This window comes from Solea senegalensis, linkage group LG15 (genome assembly GCF_019176455.1).
Source record: "Solea senegalensis isolate Sse05_10M linkage group LG15, IFAPA_SoseM_1, whole genome shotgun sequence".
NCBI classification, from domain to species: domain Eukaryota; kingdom Metazoa; phylum Chordata; class Actinopteri; order Pleuronectiformes; family Soleidae; genus Solea; species Solea senegalensis.
The window spans coordinates 7,454,005-7,481,670 of NC_058035.1; the positions used below are offsets into that span (position 1 = coordinate 7,454,005).

General features: G+C 42.4%; 1 protein-coding gene across 7 annotated transcripts in view; it reads right to left on the minus strand.

The window, feature by feature from the left end:
- Positions 1-27,666, minus strand: part of dst (dystonin) — a 96,100-nt gene that overhangs the window by 2,726 nt on the left and 65,708 nt on the right. The window contains exons 55-97 of one of the 7 annotated variants that reach the window (XM_044045314.1): positions 27,371-27,570; positions 26,784-27,282; positions 25,014-26,482; positions 19,169-19,330; positions 18,846-19,016; positions 18,410-18,576; positions 17,810-17,969; positions 17,282-17,608; positions 17,039-17,123; positions 16,650-16,891; positions 16,348-16,554; positions 16,120-16,239; positions 15,860-15,967; positions 15,485-15,703; positions 15,204-15,407; positions 14,662-14,893; positions 14,316-14,542; positions 14,112-14,234; positions 13,925-14,026; positions 13,246-13,347; positions 12,853-13,026; positions 12,345-12,500; positions 11,833-12,030; positions 11,065-11,193; positions 10,310-10,480; positions 9,099-9,254; positions 8,078-8,284; positions 7,654-7,773; positions 6,974-7,143; positions 6,706-6,865; positions 5,586-5,780; positions 5,367-5,495; positions 5,034-5,177; positions 4,663-4,851; positions 4,403-4,532; positions 4,052-4,215; positions 3,773-3,935; positions 3,536-3,690; positions 3,380-3,454; positions 3,185-3,202; positions 2,316-2,432; positions 976-1,093; positions 653-766 (exon numbers count right to left, since the gene is read on the minus strand). In XM_044045314.1, coding sequence (XP_043901249.1) covers positions 653-766; positions 976-1,093; positions 2,316-2,432; positions 3,185-3,202; positions 3,380-3,454; positions 3,536-3,690; positions 3,773-3,935; positions 4,052-4,215; positions 4,403-4,532; positions 4,663-4,851; positions 5,034-5,177; positions 5,367-5,495; positions 5,586-5,780; positions 6,706-6,865; positions 6,974-7,143; positions 7,654-7,773; positions 8,078-8,284; positions 9,099-9,254; positions 10,310-10,480; positions 11,065-11,193; positions 11,833-12,030; positions 12,345-12,500; positions 12,853-13,026; positions 13,246-13,347; positions 13,925-14,026; positions 14,112-14,234; positions 14,316-14,542; positions 14,662-14,893; positions 15,204-15,407; positions 15,485-15,703; positions 15,860-15,967; positions 16,120-16,239; positions 16,348-16,554; positions 16,650-16,891; positions 17,039-17,123; positions 17,282-17,608; positions 17,810-17,969; positions 18,410-18,576; positions 18,846-19,016; positions 19,169-19,330; positions 25,014-26,482; positions 26,784-27,282; positions 27,371-27,570 — 8,478 coding nt within the window. The remainder of the gene's footprint in view (positions 1-652; positions 767-975; positions 1,094-2,315; positions 2,433-3,184; positions 3,203-3,379; positions 3,455-3,535; positions 3,691-3,772; positions 3,936-4,051; positions 4,216-4,402; positions 4,533-4,662; positions 4,852-5,033; positions 5,178-5,366; positions 5,496-5,585; positions 5,781-6,705; positions 6,866-6,973; positions 7,144-7,653; positions 7,774-8,077; positions 8,285-9,098; positions 9,255-10,309; positions 10,481-11,064; positions 11,194-11,832; positions 12,031-12,344; positions 12,501-12,852; positions 13,027-13,245; positions 13,348-13,924; positions 14,027-14,111; positions 14,235-14,315; positions 14,543-14,661; positions 14,894-15,203; positions 15,408-15,484; positions 15,704-15,859; positions 15,968-16,119; positions 16,240-16,347; positions 16,555-16,649; positions 16,892-17,038; positions 17,124-17,281; positions 17,609-17,809; positions 17,970-18,409; positions 18,577-18,845; positions 19,017-19,168; positions 19,331-25,013; positions 26,483-26,783; positions 27,283-27,370; positions 27,571-27,666) is intronic. The other 6 variants (XM_044045315.1, XM_044045317.1, XM_044045316.1 and 3 more) reach the window with 6 other exon arrangements.

Genomic DNA, 27,666 nt, shown 5'->3' on the forward strand with positions numbered 1-27,666 from the left:
TGAAAAATACGATGAAAACATGTGACTCATGCAGTTCCACATCACATCCATTCTGTTAAACACAACTCCAATTATTGTGCAACAGTAGTGGACTTTTGTTTGTCAGCTGATGAAATGGTTTAAAAATATCTAATTCAATCAATGTGTACCTGAACACCACAATTGCCCAAATCAGAAAAAAAATAAATAAATAATCAACCTTCACAGCATAAACCAGACTTTGCACAAGTGGCTTACATGCAGTTCTAACCACTAACCGCTAAGCAACTGTCAACAAAGGAATCAAAACTGTTTCAGTTTCGTTGTGTGTTATGTAAAAAGTACTTTTTACAACTATATCAATATCTCATGTTTTTTTGATTGTCAAGCAAACCTGAAAACTGCAAAAGAAGCTCAGCTCATAAAAAGCTTGCTACATGCTCAGAGAGAAACCCGTGATATTGTGGGTTTTTCTCTGAAACAGTGACAGCAGGTGATGTGATTTACAGACAGACACAACCGCATGCATGAAAACCAGCCGGCGATGAGTGACACTTGATGATGAGTGGAGCGGGTTCCACGCGTGAGAACGCCATTCACCCACACACAGCTACGGTAGTACACGCCAGAACCAACACAAGCAGCACGCGCTCGGATGTGCAGACACACATACCACAGGTGGGTTCATGGAGCAAGGTGAGAAAGTGAGAGATTTGCCAACCTATAGGAGACTGAGTTATGGAAGAGTTTGATTCCGAGCGCAACATTTTGCTCCCGTGGTGATGAACTAGAAGAATTGATACCATGTTCAGCAGGAGAACGGTTCCACGGGGGGAAGAAGGGAAATTGATCGTTAATACAGAGGACAGCAGGAAACAGATGAGTCACAGACATGTCATACTGATGGCAGATTGGGTAGGAAAAAAACTGCCAAGAATTGATTTCTCTTAAAGGCCAAACTCTAAGAAAACTTAAATGAATATAACTTCAATTTACCTCGACAGGGGTCGTTCTTGACCAGGAACTCATCCAGAGCCATCCAGCCTCCGCCAACCCGCACCATCACCGTGCTGCGTAAAATACGCACCAGGCGAAGCTGCTGAGAGTCTCCGAACTACGTCAGGGGAAGGAGAGCAGAGGAGACGCGTGAAAACATTGACCTGTGTAGAACAGTGCAAGCTGTGCGACACAGGAAACCAGAGTGGTGCTGAGCATCGGATTTATTCCACTTAATTGATGTCATTTTGTGTTGAATAATCAGAATAATCATTAAATTACAAAAAAAAAAATGATACATCCATCAGAGATGCATTCAGTCCGCTTCTGATTTCCTTTCCATGTTGCACACCTTTTTACACGCAGAGAATTTTGACACAACACAAATGTTCTGTTTTCATTGTCAAGGACACAAATTATACAAAGGTCACTCCAACTGGTTTCTATTAGTGTGTGCTGGTGTGTGTGTGTGTGTGTATATGAGAAAAATGATTTTTTTCTAACCTTTTCTTTTATATTTTATAAAAAGACTTACAAAACAATGTCTCTATCTTTACTTTAATAACGATAGAGACATTACCTCACAATATATCTAGATCCCAATCAGGCTATTATGCATCTACACAAAGTAATTATGTGTGAATTTCGATGATTCTGAGATGTAATGTCTATTGTCAGTATGTGAGTTTCGTTTGAGCACAGAAAAAAAAGAAAGCACTTTATTATTCTACCAGCAGGAGGCGCTAGCATATAATAATATTTCTTCACCAAACATGAGCATGCACTTGAGCATGTTATGGATGTACATGGTTCAAGCTGTATGAGGTGACAGGAAACAGACGTCAGCCAGTTGGACGTGACCGTGAACATTAGCACAAACACACGATTAGCACGATCACAGGTGCATGCTTTCTGTCAAAAAAAACAAACAATTTCACATCAGGATCAAATGGACAAGCAGCAATCTCCTGCAGTCCGGGGCACTTTGTTGCATTTTCTACAACTACCACCACTCAAGATACTCAGGATGCATTTGACACTGATGCACATCAGATGCAGCTAGCTCCAATGACACACAACATGGAGGAATGGTTCAAATCATTTCTGTCTAATCCACCACAGAGTGACAACGCACACACGACCAAACACTGATGACCCTTTACTAAGTGCCTGTTACATTACACGGTATCTCTTATCAAAGAAAATCTTGCACTTGTATGATTATCGTCATGATTTAATGCCACTGGTGATTTTAGTGATCAAATACATTAAAGGTGATGATGATCTGGCGGGGAAAAAAAAACGAGGCACAAGAAACATTTTAAAAGTTAACCATTTACCAGAATACAGCTTTCCAACACTGCAACGTGTAGGTGGGGGGTAAGATTTTGATTTTCCCTGTTTGCTATTGTCTCATCGCCGATTAAGGAGTCATGTAAGCAGTGAACCAGACCAAACTGTCAAAAAAATTATTTCAATTCAATTTAAAGTGATACAACAATACAAACTAGTTCATTCGCCACTTCCAGCGCCCCCTGTCCCCTCAAACTAGCATTAATCTGATAAGCTTCAGTGAGCATGTGGCATATGAACCCATATCAGTCATGTATTTGACACTGAAACATGCAATTTTGTCAAAACATAGAATATTAACTTAGTCGCTAAATGAAAAGTATTCATTTCATTTTTTTAAGGCTGCCAAACATAAAAAAAGTAAAGTGTCAGCCAATTTTGCAGTAAATCATTCCCATGACACTGAAGCACCAAAGACACACACGGTAAGCATTATTCCCCAAAATGCCCAGCAGATGAATATATGCCCATGGACCAATAAAAAAATATGGGCTGAAATGATGTTGGCACACTTATATAGTATTCGCTGGAACTCAAAAGCGGATACAAACATTTATATTCAGTATACCTGGATCAGCCTCCATTTTAATAAAGCGAAAACTTGTAAATGAATAAACTAGTGCCTTTAATGCTTCTATCATTAGACATTTTAAATCAAAATTCCTGCCCTGATTGTATTCAGCAACAATTATATTATAGGACCGAATACACATCTTTTTTTAACTTCTACTTCTGAGTTCCAGTCTATAAATATCAGCCAGGAAACTGGGCAGAGAGTGTTAATTGTAAAGCAAAAATGGTACATGAAAAAGAGCGCAAAGGTATTGAACAGAAAGATAAAAACATTCTTATGTACCTGGTTTCCAAGGTAGAACTGGTGATGTGAAAAACAATTAAAAAAAAAAATAGGTAAAGATTAGAGGTTTTATCATCACTATTTTTCATCATAAATTAACACTTACCTTTACAAAAGACCTTCTAAGTTAATATGAGTGTGTATTAGATGAAAGAGACGAGATTTGGCTTCAAAACAAGGTCAACATCTGCTTACCCGGTATTTGTTGGCACCAATTTGCTCCACTTGGAACCGCTTTGGACATTTGCATTTGGCCACTTGACGCGTCACCTGCAAAGAGGGAACCTTTTCTTGAACCATGATCCTACAATGTGAGAATTTCTCAATTCCGTACACCAGAGTTCCCGTTACCTCATCTTCGATTTTGTCTGCATCAGTCAGTGGTTTGTAGGCCTCTTTGTTGGGATGAAGAGCGGCTACAAACTCGTAGTAGTCAATGTATCCGTCGCCGTCTCTGTCAAAAATGTCTGCCACAGCGCTCATCTCCAGACGACTGGTGGGAAATTCTATGGAAGAGTCATAAAGTGTTAAAAAAAAGTGGATTGTGTGGATGCTGTTCAGCAGTGCATTGACATAGTGGACACTTACTGGAGGAGAGGATGCCCTCTATGAACTCCTGTCGGGTCACTTTGCCGTCTTGATCTTTGTCAATGCGACGGAAGAAGTCCATGACACGAGACTTCTTATGGTTCATCCAGCGCATGTAGCGCTTCCGCCACACGTCAAAGTCAAAGTTTGCAAATTCCTTAAGCTGCAAAGAATAAATATGGTATTGCAATATGTTGATAAGAACAACCACAGAGCACTTAATGTGCAGCAAAAACATTGGATTAATAATGAGAGCAGATCCGGATGGAGCTGCATTACCTCCTCCAGTCTGTCTAAGGCATCATTGAGTTTCCTCCTCCTGTCCAGAGCCAGCAGCCAAACGTGCTGCCACTTAGTGACCAGCAGGTTGACCCGGGGGTCCTTAGTTTCAATGGGAGCTTGTGTTGCTGACGCATACATTGTTTGTGTGGGAGAACGTTTTCCTGCAAGTCAAAGACAAAAACCTTCACGGTGACTGTTTTCACACCAAATGGAATAGATTAGCAATTAGATCATTCCAGGTGCTAAAAGAAATGAAGAAGAGGATGTTGATCCATCCTGCAGTGACTCAAAACTCTGCCAGATGGCTCAGGTCATGCACTGTGAGGGGGTTATTAGAGGCATACATACTTCCAGTTCTTCCTTTGTCAAGGACTGGGATCTGAGATTGGTTTTGGGGTTCCACAGCAGTTTTCCGTTTGTGCGTCTTAGTGATTTTGTCAACATCTGGTTGCTTCCTGGTCATTTCCTCCATGAAAGCCTGAAGGGAACAACATGCTGACAGTTTTATGATGTCCTCTAAAGGGAGTAAACTATTGTATGCTATAAATATAAAACACAGTGTCCAAAACAGTTTGAAATGGTTTTAATCAGCGGTTTCACTTTTTCACCTGATGTTCGGCTATGAGACTTTTGATCTCTTCTATCTCCTGCGGCAGCACCTCCTTGTCCTTATCATTGAGGTTGCTCTCAGCCCACTGTAGCCAGGTCAGCAGATTCTCCAGCAGCTCCTGAGTGGTCAACATCTCACTGAGGGCTGTGGTCAGACGCTGCTGGTGCTGCCGGGCCCAGGCCTGCACCTGCAACAGCAACATTACAAACATTAAAGAAAACTAAAAAGAGGCACAGCAGAGGAACACATACCGTTCTGACATCATATGTACAGAGGCATACACGCCACCAACGTTAACAGTTGAAACAAAAGTCATTTGCATGTTTAGTATTTATACCTGTGTGAATGATAGCATAAATGCAGACTGACCTCTTCAAAGCGGGCTTTAATGATGGTGTTCCAGTGTTTGATGGTTGTGATAGAGTCTGGGTGGCAGATGGTCAAAATAGCCTCCCCCATACTGATGGATTTGCTCAGAGCCACTCGTTTTTCCTCCAGTTTCTTCATGAACTCCTAAAATTAGCATAATGAAAAGAGTTGGATCTAACTTCAGCAAACCAATAAAACATCCATCCACCATATGACTGATTTAACAATCGAACAAGGCTCTAGTGACGCAATTACAGAATCTTAAATGTTTACTCAAGCAAAAAAAAACAACTATCAAAATAGTATAAGCTTGATAAAAAATAAATGACTTGCCTTGTGTTGTTCAATAAGTGCCCGCAGTGCCTCCTCATCATCAGGCAGGCTGCCATGGAAACGCAAACTTTGCTCAGCCTCAGCCAGCCATTCCAGCAGGATGTGAACTGTAGAATGAAACTCCTCAGCCTGCAGACAAAAAGAAAACACAGATTGTGTCAGATTTAAAACTCACGGACTCACTTTACCTCTTTTAAAAGTGTGGTAACACGACAGTACCTGACACAGGGCCTGTTCCAGCCGAGCCTGTTTGGACACTGAGAGGTTGCACACTGTCTCCCAGCGAGTGCTCAGCTCCTGCATCTGCACTTTGACCCAGGACGAGTCATTGTGACTGCTCTCAATCAACTCTCTTGCTGAACGTTTGAGGGCCTGAACGCTTACCGTCCTCTTTCCCATCTCCTTCTGGAAAACCTGAACAGGACAATCAGGGATGGACCCAGTCAGACAAACACAACATACGTGCATATAGAAATATTTTAATAGTGAGAGATTACATTGAGTTCACACAGTGCTGAACAAGACTATCAGCTCCTTTTATATCATGACTGGGCAGGCAAGAGGGATGTTCATACAGAACACTATGGCTGAAAATGCCATTCAATCACAGCTGCTGCTGTTTCCTTCACCATGCAGCTCCAATTGTGTTTCCTGAATGCAGTCTGAACAGGGAACGCTACATTTAAAGACGGATATACAACAGAGAGAGAGAGAGAGAGAGAGAGAGAGAGAGTAGGAGTGGATACACAACGCCATACACTATTGGTAATTTCTTAGAAATCCACAGGGGTTTGTGGACAGGTTTTTTCCTCAGGCACATCACAGTATATTTATTCAACTACTAACAAAGTGCAGTGTAATTCAATCATATGTCTGATCCTTTTAATTTTAAATGACAGGAGACAAAGATATCTCCAACAGAGAGTGTGTTGAGTGCAGTTAACATCAAAAACATTGGATCTTTGCTGGACAAAAAACTTTCATGTTCAATAGAAAGCTACAACAATGCAGGTCCTTTTTGTGGTTTACATTTATCGTCTAACCCTCATGCGGTTTATGTGTCCTCTGTCTGCTATTGTGATAAGAAAAACTCTTTGAAGAAAGGAAAAGGGAGTGTTGTTAAATGCAGCAATGAAAACGTGTCTCCTTGCATTTTGAAACTGGGTTTCACTGCTCTGTCACTAACCAGTAAGGGGGGACGGGAAGAGAAAGTTTGGGTACATTGTTAAGGTCTGCAAAATAAGGTAATGGAACACTGCAGATGCCAACTGCCCAAAACACCAAAGAAGAGAGGAATAATTGGGATATTATGGTTTCTTGGTCTGGCATTGTTTTCTACCTTGTGGTTGTCTATCAGGTTGAGAACCAGGTCTATGTCTCCATGTACGGGCTGGTCCTCAGCCAGCTGAGGTTCCACTCTGTACAGCCAGTCGATGAGAGCCTGAAGAGCAACAGTAAACTGGCCCGAGAACAACAAGGCCTCCTCCAGCTTGTTTTGTCTGAAACAAACCATTCACAATGAACGAACAGGTCTTTAGAAATACTGCAGACAATGTGACCTGGAGCTGGTTGAGATTAAACACGGCAACAAATGTACTCATCCATACCTTTCGATTGATTTGCCACAGACTGTGTCCCATTTATCCCTCAGTTCACTCAGCATGTCATCCAGCTTCTGATTATCATCCTGAAGAGATGTCTTGTCTTTCAGGGCCCGTCCTGTTCGAGAGGTGGTGTCGTACACAGAGTGTTTGCTCCCCAGGGATTTCTGGAAGTCCTGGATGAAAGAAGAAATGTCATCATGAAGCTCACGTGTGCATTTGAGTTATGTTTTAAGGACACAGACTCTATCTCTATCATGGGATGCAAACTGTTACAGTGAAGGGATTAGTAGTATTACTACTGTTTGCATGTCAGATTGCATTGTAATCTGTGTGTGTGTATTCTGATTAAAAAGACCATGTTCTGTGAGAGAAACAAAAAGAGGGTCAAAACTGGGTCGCATGTAATGTAAGCAAATTCATGACTAACGCATTCTGTAGATACTATAATTCCTATAAATAACTTTAAATGATGCAATTATTTACTTCCAACTCAAATAAAATGAACTCAAATCATTCTGCATATAATGCAATAAACAGCTGTCGTATTATTCTGGCATGCAGAAAAAAGGTTTGGATATTGAGGTTGATTCTGTCACATAAATTAAACTCAGCTGTCAAGGGTCCACAATTTAAGCCTTTGTTTTCTTTTCCCAGTGAAGTGTGCTAAGACGACGTTCTGTCACCTTGTGCTGCGTCAGCTGCATCTTGATCTTGTCTGGCTCATTAGCAATTTCCACTTCTGAGTCCAGAGTCTTCTCAGATTCATCCAACCACTCCATCAGTTTATTCCAAGTTTCATGGAACTAAGGACGGATAAAGAAACAAACTCAGTGTAAAGCATTTCTTTTTGCTTTTTTTAAATAGGTAAGATTTCATTTGATTTATTACAGAGTCCTGTTTTATGTTCATATGATTAGATTTTCAGGCCCAAGGAACATACGAGACCAGTGCTTATAAAAAAAAACCACAGTAAGCTGCAGCAAGAATAGGAAACTGGATTTAAATAATATTGCCACAGCTTTCCAATGATAACAAAAAAGCCCCGACAGCAGTGAAACAATGTCTATTTCAAACGCAAAATCAATATGAGCAAAAGCAGAGCAGTACCTGTTTGGCTCTCTTCCTGCTGTCGTCCAGCAGTCGACCTCGCTCAACAGACCGCTGCACCAGCTTCTCCCAGCGGCCTTGCACGCTGAGCAGCAAGTTCTTGATCAGCACGACATCCTGCTTCTGGCTGAAGTACTTCAAATGTGTGCCTGTCTTGTCCAGCTCGATGATGTGGTCTCTGTGGGAGTTCACCTCAGTCACAAATATCTGCAGATATACAGAGAGAGGTTTCTGTCAGCGGTAAAAGGAGACACTGAAAGCAGGGGTCGGACCCCCACGGGGGGGGTTTTAAAGCTCCGCGGGGGGCCACAATGCTCGTTTTCATAGGGCTTCCAGCTGAATTACTGGGTCTGGTATCAGAGGTGAAGTTAATGATGGAGAAGGGAAGCAAATATTGAATTTTGCAACAAAAAAAAAAGACAACTCAGCAAATACATTCTCAGACCTCTCAATAATAATAACACAGGGAACAATGTGTTCCTACATTATCTGACAGTTTCAAATATCCAAAGAAATTTTTTTTTAATTTTATATCACTATGGTTCAACGGTCAAATATTCAATTCAACCATTGTTTTGTTTTTTCCTTTCTTTTCTGAAAAAGAACAAAATATAAAGCAAATTTTTGTAATGGGAGGGCGGTCTTCAATGTATACAATCATAAAAATATGTATCCCTCAAAACCACTGGGAACCAGTGATCTAATTCATGTGATTAATGTGCTTAAAGTGCTTTGCTCTGGGAAAACAAACCCAAAAAAAACAGATGGAGTCACTGAGTCACTGTTTGGCTCAATGGCAAAGCAGAATGGATGACGAGTGAAATAGTAAACACCACTGTTATTTGAAATGTGATAGTGATATTATTTATAACTTCTCACTGACTAAAGAAATAACACGCCATCAAAGCAGCTGAATAAAAGCAAAGTTGGATAAACGAACAGATTCATGAACACATAAAAAACACATTTCCCGTCTGCTCCATGAACAACATAATCCTCCTCCTCTGCGTGAAAACATTACCTTATGCTCATCAATCTGAAACATGATGGTCTCCAGAATGAGAGAAGCGGGCGAAACCATGTTGAGCGTCTGCTCGGCTTGGGTGAGCCAGTTGATAAAGTCCTGCAGAGAGTTGTGGAAATCTGTGGCCACCGTCAACGCTTCTTCCAGTTTCACCTGAAGACACAACAAATCATCACGGTCCACATGTTGTGCCTGAAATAACCTTGTTATCCTTTTATCTTTAAACAGAACGTAAACATAAAATCTGGCTGCTATGACAAGGGAGGGATGGAAAAAAATGATGTTTCTACACCTGACTGCAATTTAAACAGAGGAAGCTAACATCATCTGCAGAGACTGATGGTGATACAGAAATGTAGTGATGAGCTTTTAATTGAATAAGATCGATGTCCACAGAGTCTCCACTGCTGAAAAACATCCGTTTGCTAAAGCCAAGGCCTCAGACACAGACCTACAACATGACAACACATGCTGTGTTAATGACATCACAAACATGACACTGCACGAGTCGTAATCTATTATTGTGGAAGAGGCTTACTAAAAATGGCAGTGCCATTCAAGTCATCTATTGTCTAAAAGTATGTGTTTTACTCGTTGCTCCAGAGAAGTGTCACATTGCTGCAGAGAGTTCAGCCAGAAGCTGGGACTCTAAAGTCTACCAGACTTCACATTACCGGGCACAGGACCAAAGTCAATAGGAAAATGCAAACGCAAAGTGTTGCCTGCAAACGCACAGGCGACCCAGACTGAGGAGCTCTATGGTGAGAGAGTAGTAAGGGAGAGATGACTTATCTTTATGTCATGTAAGATGGATGTTGATGTTTACTTAATGCAGCAATAAAAGACAGAATATCTTGTTCTTGTTTGAAATAAGTTTTCAAGAAGAGCAACACAGTCTTTGATTTATCTTCGCTCTCTTACTTATTCAGCGTACTTGTCAACTCCTCACCATCTCAACATATGAGACAAGACCACTGTTGTTCTACACTGAGTCAGACAGCGTATCGCCTGCTGTGATCTAAAATGTGACCACATCCTGTGTGTGTGTGTGTGTGTCTTTACACCATTCATTATCAGCTCTGGGATTAGAGGCTTTCAACAACAGTGTCGTGGCTCGAGTGCATGTCAGCGATCTCTCGCTGGGATGTAAGTCTCGACCTGTGAGTCATTAAGCTGAGGGCAGTGAAAGCCTCTCAGTGACTCCATACCTTTCTGTCAGTGACCTTCCCCTGCACCGCTTCCCATTTCTCCTTCAGGTTCGCGAGGTCCTGCTCCATGTTGCTGTCGGGACCCTCGGGCGTCATCATGAGCAGCTGGTGACCTTTGTTCAACAGCTCCTGATACAGCTCCTCCTTCACCTCCAAGGCAGAACACAACTCCTGCAAGAGACACACACAATGACATGAGGACAGCAAAGCTTCTGTGAAACAGAGTGAAGTACAGTTCAAAACAGCGCCACTTTTACTTTTCGGGCCACTGCAGTGCTCGGTGTGTATGTAATGACTTTGTCCCTGCTTTGTCCAAATCCACTCCAAAAATGGTGAAAGAATGAACATGTCGAGGCACAGGCAGAGTCTCAGAGCCACACTCAAACAAACATTCAAACAGTGTAATGTTACTAATTTAATAAAAAAGTTATTGCTCGTAAGTAATCCCTCTGTTTTTTGGCTCCATTAAACACCGGTGCTGCTTTTAGAGAGAGCTCACTAAAAAGTGTCTGGATTTTCTCTATTAGAGAGAAGGAAAACAAAGCACGGAGACAATCTTAGATTAATTATAGTCAGACGAGCCTGAATCAATTCGAAACACTTTTAAAAGCTTTTTGTCCGCTTCAGCAGGGAGGTGCAAGTATATTGCTGCGTGGTTTAATTTTCACACTTTGGATAAAACACAGAAAAGACATAGTTGTCTCCTTACGAGCCCTGCCATCTGCATGCGGCCTTTCATATTGTTAAACACATACCAGATGGACGTTAAGCTGCTCCCGGGCCGTGTCTGGTAAGCCTCCCACAGCCTTTGATGCCAACAGCTGACGTTCTGTGTCTTTCAGCCATTGCTGCATATCTTCTATCTCACCATGGAAACCTTGGGCCTGCAACACAATACAACCTGAGTCAGGACAAAAGTTGTCACACACAGTCATTGTTCGCAATCTCTGGCTCAGAGAGCAGGATGTCTGAGCTATTATTCCTATATATAAGTCCTTAGATCAATTTATCGATCAGAAAAACAACTTATAAACTATTGCTTTAATTAAAAATGACTAATTTGTAATTACATATATATATATACAGATAGATATTTTAAGTGCTTTTGTCTGATAAATTCTCTCAGCTGATGGCTTTTCCCATTTGTGTGGTAGGGAACCTCTGGAACAAGAGTGGTTTGGAGCAAATTATTCTGGTCAGAGAATCGAACATGAGGACACTTTATTGAGCAGATCCAGGCATTACAGACAGAAAACATGCACGGAGGTTTTCTTCCTTCCACTTCAGCCTGTTATTCATCACGAAGCTTGTTATGCCTGACAAACCAACTCGACTCCCGATATAAGAGTGAAGCTACTGATGCACAATGTCACAACAACTACACCCTTAAATGTCAGCATTGAGAATAGAAACTCCAAAGGAATGAGAAGAGGATAAGAAAAAGAAATAAGCTTCATGACCTTAACTTGTTATGTTTAACGTTATTAAACAACACAAAATAGGCTTAATAACTTTTCATATACCTGAAGCAGAGCACTCTCCAGCTGCTGCTTCCTCTGCTCTGTCTTCTCCTGGATGGCTTTCCACTGCTGATTCAGGTTCTCCAGTTTAGTCTGCAGACTAGAGGCTTCCTCACCGGCGCTGGACTCCACCAGATCATTACCAGCTTTGTTCACGGTCTCTACTGTCGTTTTATGAGCCAACACATCAATCTGAAGAACCTGTGGACATAAAGTGGCCAGGAGAGCAAGATGTTGGGTGGATGGATTTGAGAAACAAAGCCGTACCAGACTCCAAACGTCATCGACATGTTTCGATTCAAGTTGATTTATACTGATAAGCACTTAAATCTGAGTAGAAGATGATGGAATAAAGTGTTTAGCCCTAATGGATTTAATGAAAAGTCAAGTTTTGATTGGGTTTACGATGGATCTGAGACTCATTTGTTCATCCCATAGTTGTTTACTAAGACTTCTCATTTAAATTTGTATGAAAGAGGAAAAAAAAACACTAAATGAGAAGATGTTTGTCATACATGGTGTTTGGCGAGCTCTATTTCGATAGCTTTGGGGTCTCCTCCAGCCTTCCTCTGTTCATTGAGCAGCTCCTCAGTGTGGCTCATCCACGCCAGCAGCTCGTCCAGTGCATGCTGGAACTGGCCCAGAGCCAGAAGGCCTCCCTCCAGTTTGTGCTGGATTAATAACAGATTAAACCATTGAATACTGCATCGAAGGGAAGCTCTTGACAAACAAACAACACAACACACGGCAAAATATTTATTGGCACAGTTTAAAGGTCCAGTGTGTAACATTTAGGAGTCTTTATTGGCAGAAATTAAGCCTTTTTCTACTGCAGCCCAAAAGGCCACCATAATTCCCTAACACGCTTGGGACAGGAATGGGTATGTGGAGGAGTCTTCTGTTTATTATAATCAGCAGTCTCACTATTAGATGTCACTAACTCTTACACAATGGACCTTTAAATAGCAAGTAATAGTTCAAAAGGTGATTTGATTTGATTTTCTGTTATTTCTCTTGTCTGACCTGTCGACTGATGATCTTCTCGTCCAGGTTGTCCCAGAGCATCTTGAGCTCAGACATCGGCTCCTGGATGGCGCAACGATCGGCCTCCTCCGTCACCTTCTTCAGCAGGAGACCTGCCTGGTGGTTGAGGCGTTCCATCTCAATTTGCAGCTGGTACGCCTCTCCTTTGTACGCCTGACCAAAACAAGCACAAACAAGAGTTACACCCACTCAGTCAACTCAGGAGGACAAAGTCATACGGACAATGCCAGCTCCGTGATACGATTGTACGCCAAAGCAAACTAAATGAAAACAGTTTATGGAGTTAGTTTTACAAACCCTGGTCAGAAGAGATTTGTCACTTTTAACACATCTAAAAACTGTTGCTGTTGACAGAGAAATACAAGACTGTACCTTGAGTTCTACAATCTGCTGCTTCACCGTTTCCAGGTCTGTGCCTACAGGTGACATTGAATCCAGTTTGCTCTCCATAATATCCACCCAGTCAAACATTCCCTGTACACAAGGTGAAACACCATTGTTACCGAGACAAAACAAAGCTCAGCGCACAGGGAGTCTGGTTTCACGCTTAGTTTCATGTTATGCAATAAATCTTACACTTAATGCAGCAAATCCATATGCTTGATAAATCAGGCAAACAAAAACAATAAAAAGTAAGAAACAAGACCTAAAAATGAACATTATCATCTTGAAAAGTGTGTGGTTGCAATCTTTACTGCTATAGTAAAATGTAAGCAGCTGTTTTTTTTTGTTTTTTTACCACACATGAATGAAAGTGTGAGCCACAACATAGAAAAACACTGCAGTTAGTGTTAATAGTTTCAAAAGTAATAGGGCGCTCATAAAACGATGATTTAATCAACTGCAATGAAAAGCACTGTAATCTGTGGCTTCATTAGAAGGCCATAAAAACAAGCAGACTCATAAATAGTGCATGGAACACATAAATCCTGTATGTAAGTACTTTTATAATATCCTACTGGTTAAACAATAAAAGCAAAAAAAAAGGTCTGGTGGTAAGTTATCAAAAAAAAAAAATCCATGAATTGGTAATAGGGCAGTATAAAAGTACCTGCAGGCCATCTTGAAACTGCACAGCAGCCTGCATGGCTTCTTCCAGCTGCTCTCCTCTCTCCTTCCAGGTCTTATTGAGATGTTCCCATGCTGAATTCACCTGGAGAAATAACACTAGTGTCACAGCACAAGCTTCAAGCAGGCAAAAAAACCCGGCAAACGCAGTTTTGAATGTAATCCATTACCTCATCAAGACTTTTCTTTATCACAGGTTTATCAGGCTCTCCACAGGCAGTCATAAGCTCCGCCCCTTGGTTTTGAACCACATCAAGCTCTTCCTGCAGCCCGTCAATCTCCTCCTTAAATCCCTGAGGCAATAAAATGTTGTTGAAATAAACATTCTTATGAGAAATTCATTGTCACAGCAATGTCACTTTGGAGATGTGTACCTCCACAAACTCCTGCTGCTGTTTGACGACCGAAGGATCGACTCCGGGCTCCTCCAGCTCCCTCAGCAGGTCCTCGCTGTCTTTGATGGTAATGATGAGAGCACTGTGGTCGCACCAGAACTTGTCTGCCAAGTCCATCACATCCAGCAGCTTCGACTCGCGCTCCTCCAGCAAGGTGTGGATGTCGTTCCACAGGAACACCATCTGGTCCATTTTGTCTTGTACGGCTGGTGAAAATGACAGTGAAAACAAAATGAATCAAACACACATCTCATACGTTCACAACTGACAGGTGTCGTGGAGAAATTGTTGTTTATTTTATTCATTTTTTTTATATCTCCCATACCTTTGGCAGACATGTCCTTGTCTGCCCCTTCTGACCGCGCAATCATCTCCCCGCCTCGCTGTCGCAGTGTTTCATAAGAAGGCTGCAGTTTCTCCAAATCCATGTAGACGGCCTTGTTTTCACTAATCTGCTCCTTAATCTTGTCCACCTCCACTGAGATGGACGGAGGCTGGCGCAGGCGTTCAGCGATGCGTTCCAGTGACTCCAGCATGGGGTCAATTTTATCATGGAACTGGTGGAGAACAAGAGAAGGAAATAATAATAAGAACGCTGTTTATGAAATACATGAATTATACTAAGAAACAAGTACATCAAACTAATTTTGCTTTGGATTGCCAATTTGAAGGGTTTTCTTGCATGTCCTATATAAAGAAAATGATCTACATAAGTATAATCCCTGTTTGAACCTGCTGTTATCAAAAAACTACTTTCCGTAGACCGTCTGTAAAGAATACAATAAAAATAACTAAAATAATATTTACATAATTAATATATACTGTATAAATATGACAAAATTCCTTGGAAAAACAGCAGCTTCTCACCTGAGTGGATTTGGAGATGGCTTCGTCTAGTGTGGCCGCTCTCTGCTTGACGTCGGCCTTCAGGTTGGTGTAAAGTTGGTCAGAAGCTGTGTACTTCTCTCTGATGGGCACTCCCTCCACTGGGCTCAGTTCAAGCAGCTGAGGCCCGGTCTTATTCATCTTGTCAATGTGGGGCTTGTGCTCAGCAATCAGCTCCCTCATTTGCTGGAGAGGATGTGAAATAATTAGTTTACTTTTTCCATCATTGTCACTGATAAGTGTTTGACTGGACATCTTCCTACCCTGAGTTCCTCCTGCTGCTGCCTGAGTGTGTCATACTCGATGGCAGGAGGAGGCAGCTGGCTGAAGGTGGTCATGGTTTCCTGAAGCCATGGCCACATCTCCTCATAGGTCTCCCAGAACTGACTGGCCAGTGACTGGGTTCGCTCCAGCTGGAGACAACGCTCCGAGTTCAGCTGACTCACGACACTGTACTTCTCCAAAAGAGACTCGGTCTTGGCCTGAGAACCAAAAATATCATTTTACTTATGTTAACACCTAAAGTGACTTGAGATTAAGATTTAGGCATTATATACATACAATTCTTAAAGTGGCACAATGTGCCCGTGAGCAAATCCTATAGTGTGTTTACTTTAAAACATTGCTTCAACTTTTACCTCCAAAATGTCTTTCTCCTCTGGTTTTTTGCTGCTCATGATGGCCTTTCCTGTTTTCACGATCTCATCCACAGCATCTTTGTGCCTCATAATGTCCATGGAGAAAATCTGGAGAACCGGTGGAGTAAGTTTGGTTGGATGTTACAAAACAAACCGCTGTTTACTGTGCTTCAATTAAATGGAGGCCTGTGTCTATCCCTACACACACACACACACACGCACACACGCACACACGCACACACGCAGTATGACGGACTAACCTTCTGTGCTTGGAGCTGAGCTGAGTTTTGATCTTGCTCCAGTCTGATCTCACCCATTGACAGCAGCTTTCTCTCAGCTTCAGAGAGCCAGGAGAGTTCAGTATCTGCTGCCTGTTCAAACTGGAAACACACAGATATATATATATATAATGTATCTGATATTGCCCATTCACAAAACATATTTTTACTTTTAGTAGAAGAGGAAGAATGACTGAAACTCTGCTTTACCTGCTGTGACTTGAGAATGTCAGCATTGATCTGGTCAACCTGCTGGGTGATGGTGTCACACACGGCTCTGTATCGCTCGTTATCCTCAGTTACCAGCTTGTCCAGACCCTCACGAGTGTGCCAGGGGATCAGATCCAGGAGGGAGCCGCTCAGCTCATTCAGCTTGTCCACCCTAGATTTGTGGTCTTTGGTTTCCTTTAGCAAGGCCTTGACAAACATGTATGAAAGACACCAGTGTAAGAATTAAAATTGTAAAGATGTTTGGTGTGAGTTGGTGTGTTAATTAAACACATTAAACTTACATTTTGTCTGTCTTGTGCATGGACGAGCTGCTCTCCCACTGGCTCCTGAGCAGCAAAAGCACTGATCTCAGCCTCCACTTTCTCCAGCCAGGAGTTCAGGTCCTCATGAGTGTGTTGTAGCTTAGATGAGAGACTCGAAACATGTTCCAGTGTCTTCAAAACGCTGTCACTCATGGAGCTGATCTCGGCATATTTGCTTTTTATACCATCCAGTTTACCTTGGATAACAACCACCTCGTCGCCTATGAATAGAATTTAAATAACATGTATTCATGAAAGGACTTTAGTGTTTCACTTTTCAACTAATTTTCTCATCTGAATACCCTGAATACGGCAAGAAACCTGTGATGTGTATTTCCTGATGGGAAAATCATAGCGTTTAGACATGCCTGTTGTTTGCTTCAGTAGCTCCATCCCATTGGAGATGGCTTGGTCAACATTCTTCTTCCTCAATACAATATCACTTTGAAGTTCCTGCAAACAAAGGCACAACTTGAAACCATTAACAGCGAGCGACACAAAACTCTCCAATGTAAACAAAAAACAGAACGGCACATGAACCAACTGAAACATGATTGGTGCAACTTAAATAAAAGGAAATCATATGGTTTGGCCTAGGGAGGAGTGTGTACCCGTTGTTCTGCCAGCTGCTTTTCAAGAACCTCTGCTTTGTAGTCCTCCACGGACACTTCACCCAGTCTGGTGTGCACCTCGTGGAGCCAGTTCATTAGAGCCACTTCATCTTCTCCAAACAGCTGGGCGTTTGCCAGAGCCTGCTGCAGCATCTCAGCTTTCCTTCTGCATCGCTCCTGGAGCTCTATGTAACCGGCCTGGGTGGCATCCAGTTTAGACTGAACAAACTCCTTATCATCCACTGAGCTCACAGATTTGAGCATCTGACCCACACTGACGGCCTGCAACAGGTCTTTACTGTGATTCATAATCTCCTCCTCTAAGGCCTTGACCGGGTGGAATGGGGAAAAACGCCATATATGACAAAAACAAACAAAAGACAAACAGAAAATATCAAACTGAAATGAAATGAAACAATGAAAAGACTCAACTTAAAGTAACAAGCACCAATGGAGAAAAGATGAAACGCGACTGAACATAAAAACATCTAGAAAACGTATGTTTATGGAGTAAAATGGTGTATATACCTTGTGCTGAGAGATCTGATCTTTCAGCTTTGATGTCTCCGTGCCGATCGGCTCAGAATTTGCCAAGTGCTTCTCTGTGACAGCGAGCCACTCGCTCAGGGGCTCAAGTGTCTCATGGAACTGCTGGGTGACCACCAGGATGCTCTCTAGTTGCTTTTGCCTGACACACAATGATATATCATCAATAATGATATAATATTAATGATATGAACCTATTATAAAAAACGTTTATTTTCATATATAAAATGAAATGGTGCCTAGGTAATAGATTTTGGTTGGCTTGTGATTGTGTGAAAACTTTTATTTTGACTTGGTTTTTTTTTTGTTGTGAACTGACCATGATTAAAGGAAACTGAGGTTTTCAGAAAAGTTCAATGATGAAATGAATTAGTCTGAATGACAGTATGCAGCTGGTAGCCTGTTGAATTAGTTTATAACAAATCCCTTAATATACAAGAAAATATCCAGACAGCTTTTAAAAATCACAGGAAAAAATGCGTAAAATGCTGTATTGTATTAATGCTGTAATCTTCTGAGATTGAAAACTCAAAACTTTTCCTTTGCACCTGAGGACATTTATAAAGGTGTCCTTATACAGACCTGTTTTCAGCTTTCTTGAGAAGAGCGTCCCACCTCTGCCCAAGGCATTCGATCTCTTTAGCAACCTTCTCCTTATCCACAGAGTCTGCCAGCTCCGCGACCTTCCCTCCCTCTTTTTTTATGAGCTCCACTGTCGGCTTTCGGTCATCCAACAGTCTCTGTAAGAGCTGTCGAAGGAAAACAAAGGCGGAGAGTTATTGGGCGCCTTCAACATGCTCTAACCGCAAGCAACGCTTGGTTGTGAAAAACAGTAAATCTAACAGACTCAAATTAAGTGTCTGTTAAATTGAAAGCTTTGTGTTCCACACTCTTGTTTAACAATGGATGTCAATTAAAGACGATGAATGGCAAAGTCGTAATGTTCTGTTGATTCACTTAAAATAGAAAGATTAGAAAGGAACTGCTGGTGTGTTTGCACCGTGCGACACCATCTTACTTTCTGCTCTTGTATCTGTGCCTTCACCACTTTGAACTCTGCAGAAGGAGGTTTTTGATTGGCCACGAGCTCTTCTGTATCGGTCAACCAGCTGAGCAAGGACTCCAGAGCATCCTGGAACCTCCCACAATGCAACAGGGCTTCGTGCAGTTGGGCTGAACGTTCAGCAATCTGCAGAGCACGTGGAGAAATAAATATAGTCACCTGTTTTAAACAGCTTCACAGAAACCCATCAAAAAGATTACATAACAACAAACAACAGGAACGAATGAGTCATTACACTGCCTATATGGCCTTTTGTTTGTAATACTGCCACAAATAACCTTTTTATTAAGCGTATTCCACTTTGTGTTGACGCCCTCCAGGTCATCCTCAAGCTTCTTGGTGCTGGTGCCTTTGGCAGCGTTTTGGATCAGGCCCTGACTGAGGGAGTTGATGTCTTGAAGCTGTGTCTGCAAAGCATCAATGTGCTCTTTCTGGAATGCCTAAAGACAAATGGAACATATTTGAATGACTTTTATAAATATCTTGAATGTCCATTAAAGTCAGTGGATTGTTGTTCTATTCTACAACAGAATGAAAATGTCACTCATTCTGAACAATTTCCCTTTTACAGTGGTTTTAAATTGTGTTGATCTCATTTAGCATTTTTCGAACCGGAAAACATAATAATAGATAAAAAAAGATCTTAATATGCTCAAATGCCATGGTTTGCATATTTTAATAAACCTTTGGTCAGGTGATTGCTTTTTTCTTTTTCCAGTATATCCCGACCTTTTAAAGAGATAACAGTTTAAACCTAAAACAGACTAATTGACAATGATCATTAGATGTAGTCCTTGGAGTTCAGCATTATGCCAGGTCAATTTTCCACTTCCTGAAACCCAATCCCTTGACGTGTGTTGTTATAATTCTGCTGACGTAAACACCTTTCTAACCAGTAAGTAGCTATTAAAAGGTCATGTCAGTTGTTAGTTAAAACACAGCTGTGCATAATCACACTTACAGACCGAACTGGTGAGCAAAACCTAATTCACCTATCATGTAATCAGATATGTAAGAAAAACACCAAGCCAGCAGCCAGGAAAAAGGCGTATCATCAAGTAAAACCTGCTAAACCAGCCAATTATCAAAACTTGGGAATAAAGAAAGTATCTTTTTTCGGCACCTGTGGGGAGAAATAATCCATTTGGTCGATTATTGGACAAGTGGCAACAGCATTCAGGATGGCCTCTATCTCCCGGTGCTCCCCCGTAAGATGGAATGCCTGTAAACTTTTGGGCAGACAGGCCTCCACTGACTGCAGAAACTCCTCCAGCTCGTCCATGTTGTATGTGGACGGTTCTTGTTGCACAGTACATGGTTTTGTTTGCTGGCGGCTGTCTATGGGCAGAGTTACAGAGTTCCTGTATGTCTCAGGCTCTGTCACCACCACACTGACCAACTCACAGTCTTCCTGACATGACACATCCTCTAACAGCTCGGCGGTCGATAGCTCATCATAGTCAGTCAAAGTTCTTGAATGCCATCCAGAACTGTCCTGCTGAGTCCTGTAGGCTGAACCTGAAGATGACCTCTCTATGGGGTATTTGTATTCTCCATTGCTCAGAGAAACCTTTCCACTGAGCTCATCCACACCAGATTCTGCCTTTTGCTGCTCCTGGACCAAACTGCTACTATGATAAAGAGACCGGTCGTCCCTCACAGGTGAGAAGGGGAACTCCTCCTGCCCTGAGCTGAGCGATCGCAGTGTTTTCAGGTCCCCTGACATATGCATTGCCTCCGAGGATGACAGGCTCCTTGTACTGGGGCCTGCTCTTTTGTGGTATCGATGAGCATGTCTCTCCCTCTCCACCATAGGACTGTACAAACCGGAGTCCTCTTCAGATGTCAGTGAGCTGGTCATACTCTGCCCTCTCCTGCCGTTAATCAGCCTTGGCCTCTCTGCACTCCCAGAGCACAAGGTTCCACTGCGGCTGGGATACTCGCCCAGATTCGTGGGGGCAAAAGTCCGCCATGACCGTCGATGATGAGGATGGTCCTTCTTATCTCCTCCCTGGAGTCGTGACTTGGGCAGCACAACATCAGTTGCCCTGATCGTGTTCCCATTGAGTTTAAGTCCATCAAAGACCATGCGATCATGCAGCAGAGTTGGCTTTCTGCTCCGCAGCTCAAATGAACTTGATGCGGAGAGAACCCCATTTCCACACAGGCTGCTGAGGTCTAATGTGCGGTGCGTGTAAGGTAAGGTGCTGGTGAAGTGCCGGGAGGAAAGGCTGCCTTTAGAGCCCGAATCTATCTGCTCATTGAGTCGAACAGTGTCATAAATAGATCTCTGGGGCACATAGCAGTCATCAATGTTCAGGTCCTCCTCCTCCCCCTTCCCCACACAGGAAGGGTTTTGTCTGAGGCAATCTGGTCTGCTCAGTGGTTTGCCCATGCTACAACAATTGCCACTACTACTCGGTACAATAAAAGATGATCCTTAGAGGTAAATGTTGCTTTAGTGCACACGGAGTAATAAAAAATAAAAAAAAGGAGTAAAATATGTCTAACCAATATTAAAAGCCACTGTGTGCAAAATGATTTAAAATAAAGTAAAAACAATAAATGGAAAATGTTCTCTTGTTTATCAAAATTAAATCTCCACAACACAAACTAAATTAAAAAATAAAGACTTTACCAATACAAATATAGTGAACAATATATATATATATATAAAAAATACTTTTTAGCAGCATCAGTTTTTCAATAGTCACCCATCCCAAACATATTCCTCTGGGTTTGCTCGGTCTATAGCCAAAACTTAATCATGAGCCTTCTGGTCCACAGTGTTTCTTTTCCCCTGAAAGCCCTGCCACATCCATGCGGGCTAAAGGAAAGTCTTCAGTGCAAAGTGAAAATATCCACAGACAAATCCAGCAGCCTCGACCAAAACTGTGGGTAGTTCACAGAGGAGAGGAGAGCTGGTACTCCTGGATAAACAAAAAAGCCTGGCCTTTCTCTCTCATCGCTCCTCTCGCAATGACAGACACCCTCCTGGCGGAGGCCTTCATGCCCCGCCCCCGCTCATTATTCAGACAACATCTGCCACAACTCCATTTGTGCTCAGAGCCGCTCCGCTACATGTTGATTGGTGGACACATGACCCTCCACCCCCCCTCTTTCTTTCTAATTCCCCCTTATGTCTGTATGTCCCATATCACTTCTCTTCTAAGCCATCTCTTGCATCCTGACACAATCCCTCACTTTTCTTCAGTGACTGAGAGAATGGGAAGGAGGAAGTAGAATGCACCGGCTTTTCTACTTCACAGACGGAACACATAACAACCTAGACAAACAGGCAGCAGCAGTTCCCACTCAAATGATATCACCCCATACAGAAATATAGCAGTTTTTATTTATTTTTTCTCACTTTCCTCATTGTTTTCCTCTGACGAATAGTAGCTGTGGACCCATGAAATAATTCTTAATTCCTGTGGAATGCTGTGGGGGGCACAGGTCCCAGGTAATACAACACCGATGGCTCTGCCAAGAGCATGAAGGGGCTTTTTATTTCCACTGACCGGGAAAGGCAAAGAAAGGAGGATAGAGGAGATGATAACAGGAATTTATTTTTGGTGCCTGGGTTGTTTACTGCCCCCATAAAAACCTGCACAATTGTAAAGTCTTTGCTCAGTTCTGCATGTGTGAACCTTGTCTGCCCATGTCAGACAGTCATACCACATAAACACAACATTAGTGCTGCAATTAACAGTTGTTCCCATTTTCAATCTGCTCGTTTTTCTTCTTAATTTATAAAATCATACATTGAAATAGGAAAAAGTAAATAATATGGTTAAAAAAAAACTGCTGTCAAGAACTAAAAGATATTTAGGTTACCGTTAGATAGGACAAAAAAAAGGAAAACCTGACATAAATGCCCCTCAGCAAAACAACATGCACACTACCTGTGTAGAAAGTGGCCCATAAAGGTGTCATGTTTCACGTCTGAATGTGTCATCTCAGTGAGTAAGAGACACTATGTGGCCTCAATGACACCTTTTAACCATGGACTTCAATGAATCGGGTGAGCTGCAGTATGATTCAGAAGGCAGAAATGTCTTTTCAAAATGAAACACACGCTGATGTAATGTCTGAGCAGAAGTGAGAAAAAGAAACCCACACCAACCCCCCATTGGTGTTGAGTCACTGGAACAGCCCTTTAGGTTGCACTGAAATATACAACGTACATCCGCCAGGACTTTGTCGAAAAATCTTCAACAGATCTCATGTGGAAAAATAAGAGTAAACACAAGAAGTCAGGCGTGTCACTTACGAAACTTTACCTAAAATGGTAAAAGCATAGGCACCACCTTTGTTTATTTCTCTCTCACCAGCCACAGAAGAAGCCCTCCTACCTACACCCAGAGCCACTGGCAGTGAACAAAAAACTAAATATGACAAACTCTTACAATGACTCATGCTGCAACTAAATGAAGAAACAATTCAAGTGTTCACGATTCTTCTTTTGATAATAAGTATTGGCCTAAGTGAGTACAAGGGGGATTTTCCACTGACAGCTGAGGTCGTACATGCCCTCAGTGGCAGGACAAAGAGAGGGGTAAAAACATGCACCATGACAACACTGCTGAGCAACAATTTGAATCAATCACTTTAATAGTTACCCCGCAAGTCCTTTGAACTATAATAAACACAACAAACCAACTGACACCTCCACCGTCGCAACCTCAACGACGTTTTAATCCAACTCAACAAGGGGTTTGGGTGTAGCCCTGCTATCAAAGTACATCACCCCCTTGAACGAAAACAAAATCCCTTGACCTACATCTTAGGAAAGATCTGTGTCATTTGCCAATGCTCATCCATTTACAATGTTTTATTGTAATATCTAACACTGCAAATTAAGTGTTTTGTAATTTAACCATCAAATACAGGTTAATCCTCTTTTGGAAAACTAAAAAAATAAGAAAATTGCATCTTGCTTTTGGTTCTCCCCGTGTTTGATCTCACACTGATTCCAAAATAGGTCTCCATAATTTTGGAAAGCATATGGAATGTCAGATGAACTGAAAACAAATTGTTAGGATATTATTGCAAAATGCCTGCAGCCCAGGGTGGTCCACACTTCCACAATAAACAATGGGCTCAAGCAATAATTGATAGCAAGGGGGGTGCTAATTCTAATTTTAACAGTTATAAAAAAAAATCTATTAATGGTGAAGATTTTTACAAGCAATTATTAAGCATAAAGGCAGAATTATGCAGCAGTTATTTAACAAACTTTTACAACCTTAAGGACAAGCATGAATAGACACTAAACAGCACTTTACCAACACGCATCTCTGTCATAATAGCCACATTAACACCACGCTACTCTGACCACAGAGCATGAGATAATGTCAGGCTGTGAAGGTTAGAATATCAGTGTTACGAGATTAGAATGCAGGCTCAGCTTCGTTAATGACCAAAGTGACACCCTGCTGGTGACCACCTGGCTGTAGGGTCCAACCCTCCTGCACCATCACTGCATATGGGCCGCAGCTCTTTTGTTAACAACAGATGCCCTGAATGAGGCAGCATTCCCCTGAGGATTGCGTCATAATATAGCAAGTGTTTTCAGTTGAGAGCCTGCTGATAATAATCTGAAACACTGCAAGCGTTTGTGGATGAACAGCATCTAAAATAGTGTTTGTATGTTTTTTCGGGAAAAAAGGGAGAGCACAAGAAAAGATTACAGCCTTTAGCTTGGTTAATTCAAATATGGAGGCATTTCTCAGTAACTGCTAATCTGAACTGGGGTATTCAGCGAAATAGAAACTTGAAACCTCAATAAATGTGAATATAACGATGTTACGCTTTTTATTATCTGAAAAAATGTGTGTTGATATCAGTGTGAGAACAGGCGCAAAGTCCCATGAGAACAATTATATCATCGTGCGATATCTCTCTACTGTAGCAACTCGTACTGATCTCCCAAGAGCACAAAACAGGTGCAAATGTAATGTGGCACAAACTGTTTACATTGACCTTTATGCTGATATCCTACACATACTCAGTCATAGAACTCATTCACTCATTTTAACCAGAGGAATGACAATAATGCAATTTCAAAATCTTTTTATAGGCCTATGCAATGAGAAAAATGTCAAACTGGGGACACAGTACCTTAAAGGCTTCCAGCTGGTGGTTGATGACGTCTGTCTCCATGCCAACTGCCTCCTGGGTTGCCTCCTTCTCCACCGCCATGCAAAGTTTATTTTCCATTTGGTGGAGTTTGTCGTACAGCTCCTCTAGTTTGGTGAGTGTACTTTGCACCTGCATCTCTCTGCCTTTGCCTCTGTCTAGCAGTTTCCCACACTGCTTACTCAGAGCATCCAGATCTCTCTTCAGGCCTAACAGGTCAGGCGAGGTTTCAGTTTCAAGCATCTTTTTGCAGCTGTCTCCGGCCTTGGCTGTGTTGGCCATCAGCTCCTGCAGCTTGGACACAAAGCTTTGGATGGCGACCTGCTGCTCTTTCAGAGTGGCCAGGTCAAGATCCACAGGAGCCATGCTGTCCAGCTCATCGTCGAGGTCTGTGAACTGGGTGAACATCTCACGGATGCTGATTTGGAACTGTCCAATACCCTGCAGTTTACCCTCCAACACTTGGCACGTCTCATCTAGTTTCTCATTTAAGCTACTGTAGTCTTTTTCGATACTGTCAGCCTGGAGTAAGAGATCGGTCACACCATCAGCGTCTGGGATATTTACTACAAGGTCCTTGGCCAAGCTCTTCATGTGCTCTACTTGGTTCTGCACTCCCTCTAAACTTTTTTGTTGAGCTTTCATGTTGGTCAAGTTCTTGTTGCTGTGACCCTGAACTCCCTGTGATTCATAGGAATCCATGTGCTTCTTAGCTCCCTCGAGCTGGCCCTTCGCCTCTCTGTAGGCATCATTAAATTCTTTAACTGTGTGTGAAATCTTCTCCAGAGACTCCCTCTTGCTCTGGAGATCCTCAACTAAGCTGTCCACTCTTTTGCCAAGAGTAGCCTTTTCCTCTTTTATAGGTTGTGTGTCTACAGTAGCCACCTCCAGAAGGCTTTCTGCAGCCGTGTCAAGTTGCTCCACCATCCTCCTGTGCTTGTCAACATCCTTCTGCAGAGCTTTAACTTGAGAAATGGAGCTCTCGGCAGCCACGGGGTCAGTGGTGAGTTTGACTCTGCCCTTACTCGCTTCACACTCCTGAATCCATGAGCTCAGATTCTCTGCATGCTCCTGATACTTCAGAGATTTCTGTAGAGCAGTTTGCAGTTTATCACCCTGTTCAGCAGAGCTTCTTTTTACCTCCTCCCAGTTAGAAAGGAGGGTGGTAAGCTGCCCTTGAAGTGCCAACTTCTCTGCACCATCGGTATTTTGCAGAAGCATGTCCCCTTCCCCAACAATTGTGTTATAAATCTCTTCATGTTCACTGAGTGCCCTCTGGAGTTTACTGTGCTCATCCAGGGATTGTTGCAGAACGTCCACTTTGGCAGAGATGGCCTGGGGCTTAGACTGGTCCTGGAGCTTCTCACCTAGCCATGACTGGAAGTCTTTGGAGGTCTGATGGAACTGCTGAGAGCTGGCAAAGGTTGAGTTCAGCTGCTCGATCCGTTTTGCTAAAAGTAAAAAAAAGCGGAAGTTAGTTAAGTGGTTTAAACATTTTACACAAAAAGTGAATTAACTAATATCATTTTGTCATCAACATCAGTGAGAACCAACTATGCTAGATTCCAATAAACAAGGTGACTAAAAGAGTGTTTACCAGAATACTCTACAAATACAATATGTTGTTCAGCCTGTTGGGAAATAGCTGTCATAGAATATAAATATTATCTAAAGTGATTCAACATGAATAGAATCATTTCCTCTTTCCAAACATTACAACACCACATTATTAGGTTAAGTAACAAGGCCAACCTGCTTTCTCCTCCAGCTGTTTGAAAGGCTTGCTGATGCTCTCCAGCTGCCTGGCCAAGTCTGCTTTTAGATAATCCTCTGTCACCATCGCTGTGAGCTCTGCGTTGATGGCCTCAGCCTCCTTCAGATTTTTCCTTTCCTCTCTCAGCTGAGCAGAGATGTTGTGGACGTCCTCCAGCTGCTTCTTCACAGCATCAGGCTGGGTGCTGTGGCCCTGATGGTTGGTGAGCTGATTCTCCAGCTGAGCGGCAGAGTGACTCAGAGTCCTCAGTAACTCCTGAAACTGTCCAGTCTTCACCACAGCCTGGTCGATGAGGTTGTCTCTCTGGTCCAGCTGCTCTGTGAGGCCTTGCCACTTTTGGGTGATGACAACAAGCTGCTCCCTCACCTGTTTTCCATTTGAAGGGTCCTGGTTGCCCGAGGTACTCAGGATGGCAGAGGCTGCTTCCTCAAGTTGCTCATATTGAGGTTTACGGCTCTTAAATTCATTCTGGAGAATCTAAAGGGAAGAAACCAATCAAGAAGAATCACTCAGAAAACGTTTTGTAAAATCCTTAAAAAACGCAAATAACGTGCACCATTTATACCTGAACTTGCTGCTTCTGCATCTTAAGCATGTTCAGGTCAATAGAAAGGGGCCCAAGGACACTCATCATCAGCTCCTTCTCTGAGAGCCACTGACTGAGCTGCAGCTCAGCTGTTTGGAAGATGTCCAAATTCTTGTTGGACTGCTCCAGGTGCTGCTTCCTCTGCTCTACAGAGCCGCTGATATCTGTCCAAGCAGCATCTGAGCAGGAGGGCAAAACAACCACACCGATCCATATTAGTCAGCACAAAAACAACTTTCCATCTAATGTCCTGCAGTTCTGCGAGCAAAGCTCTC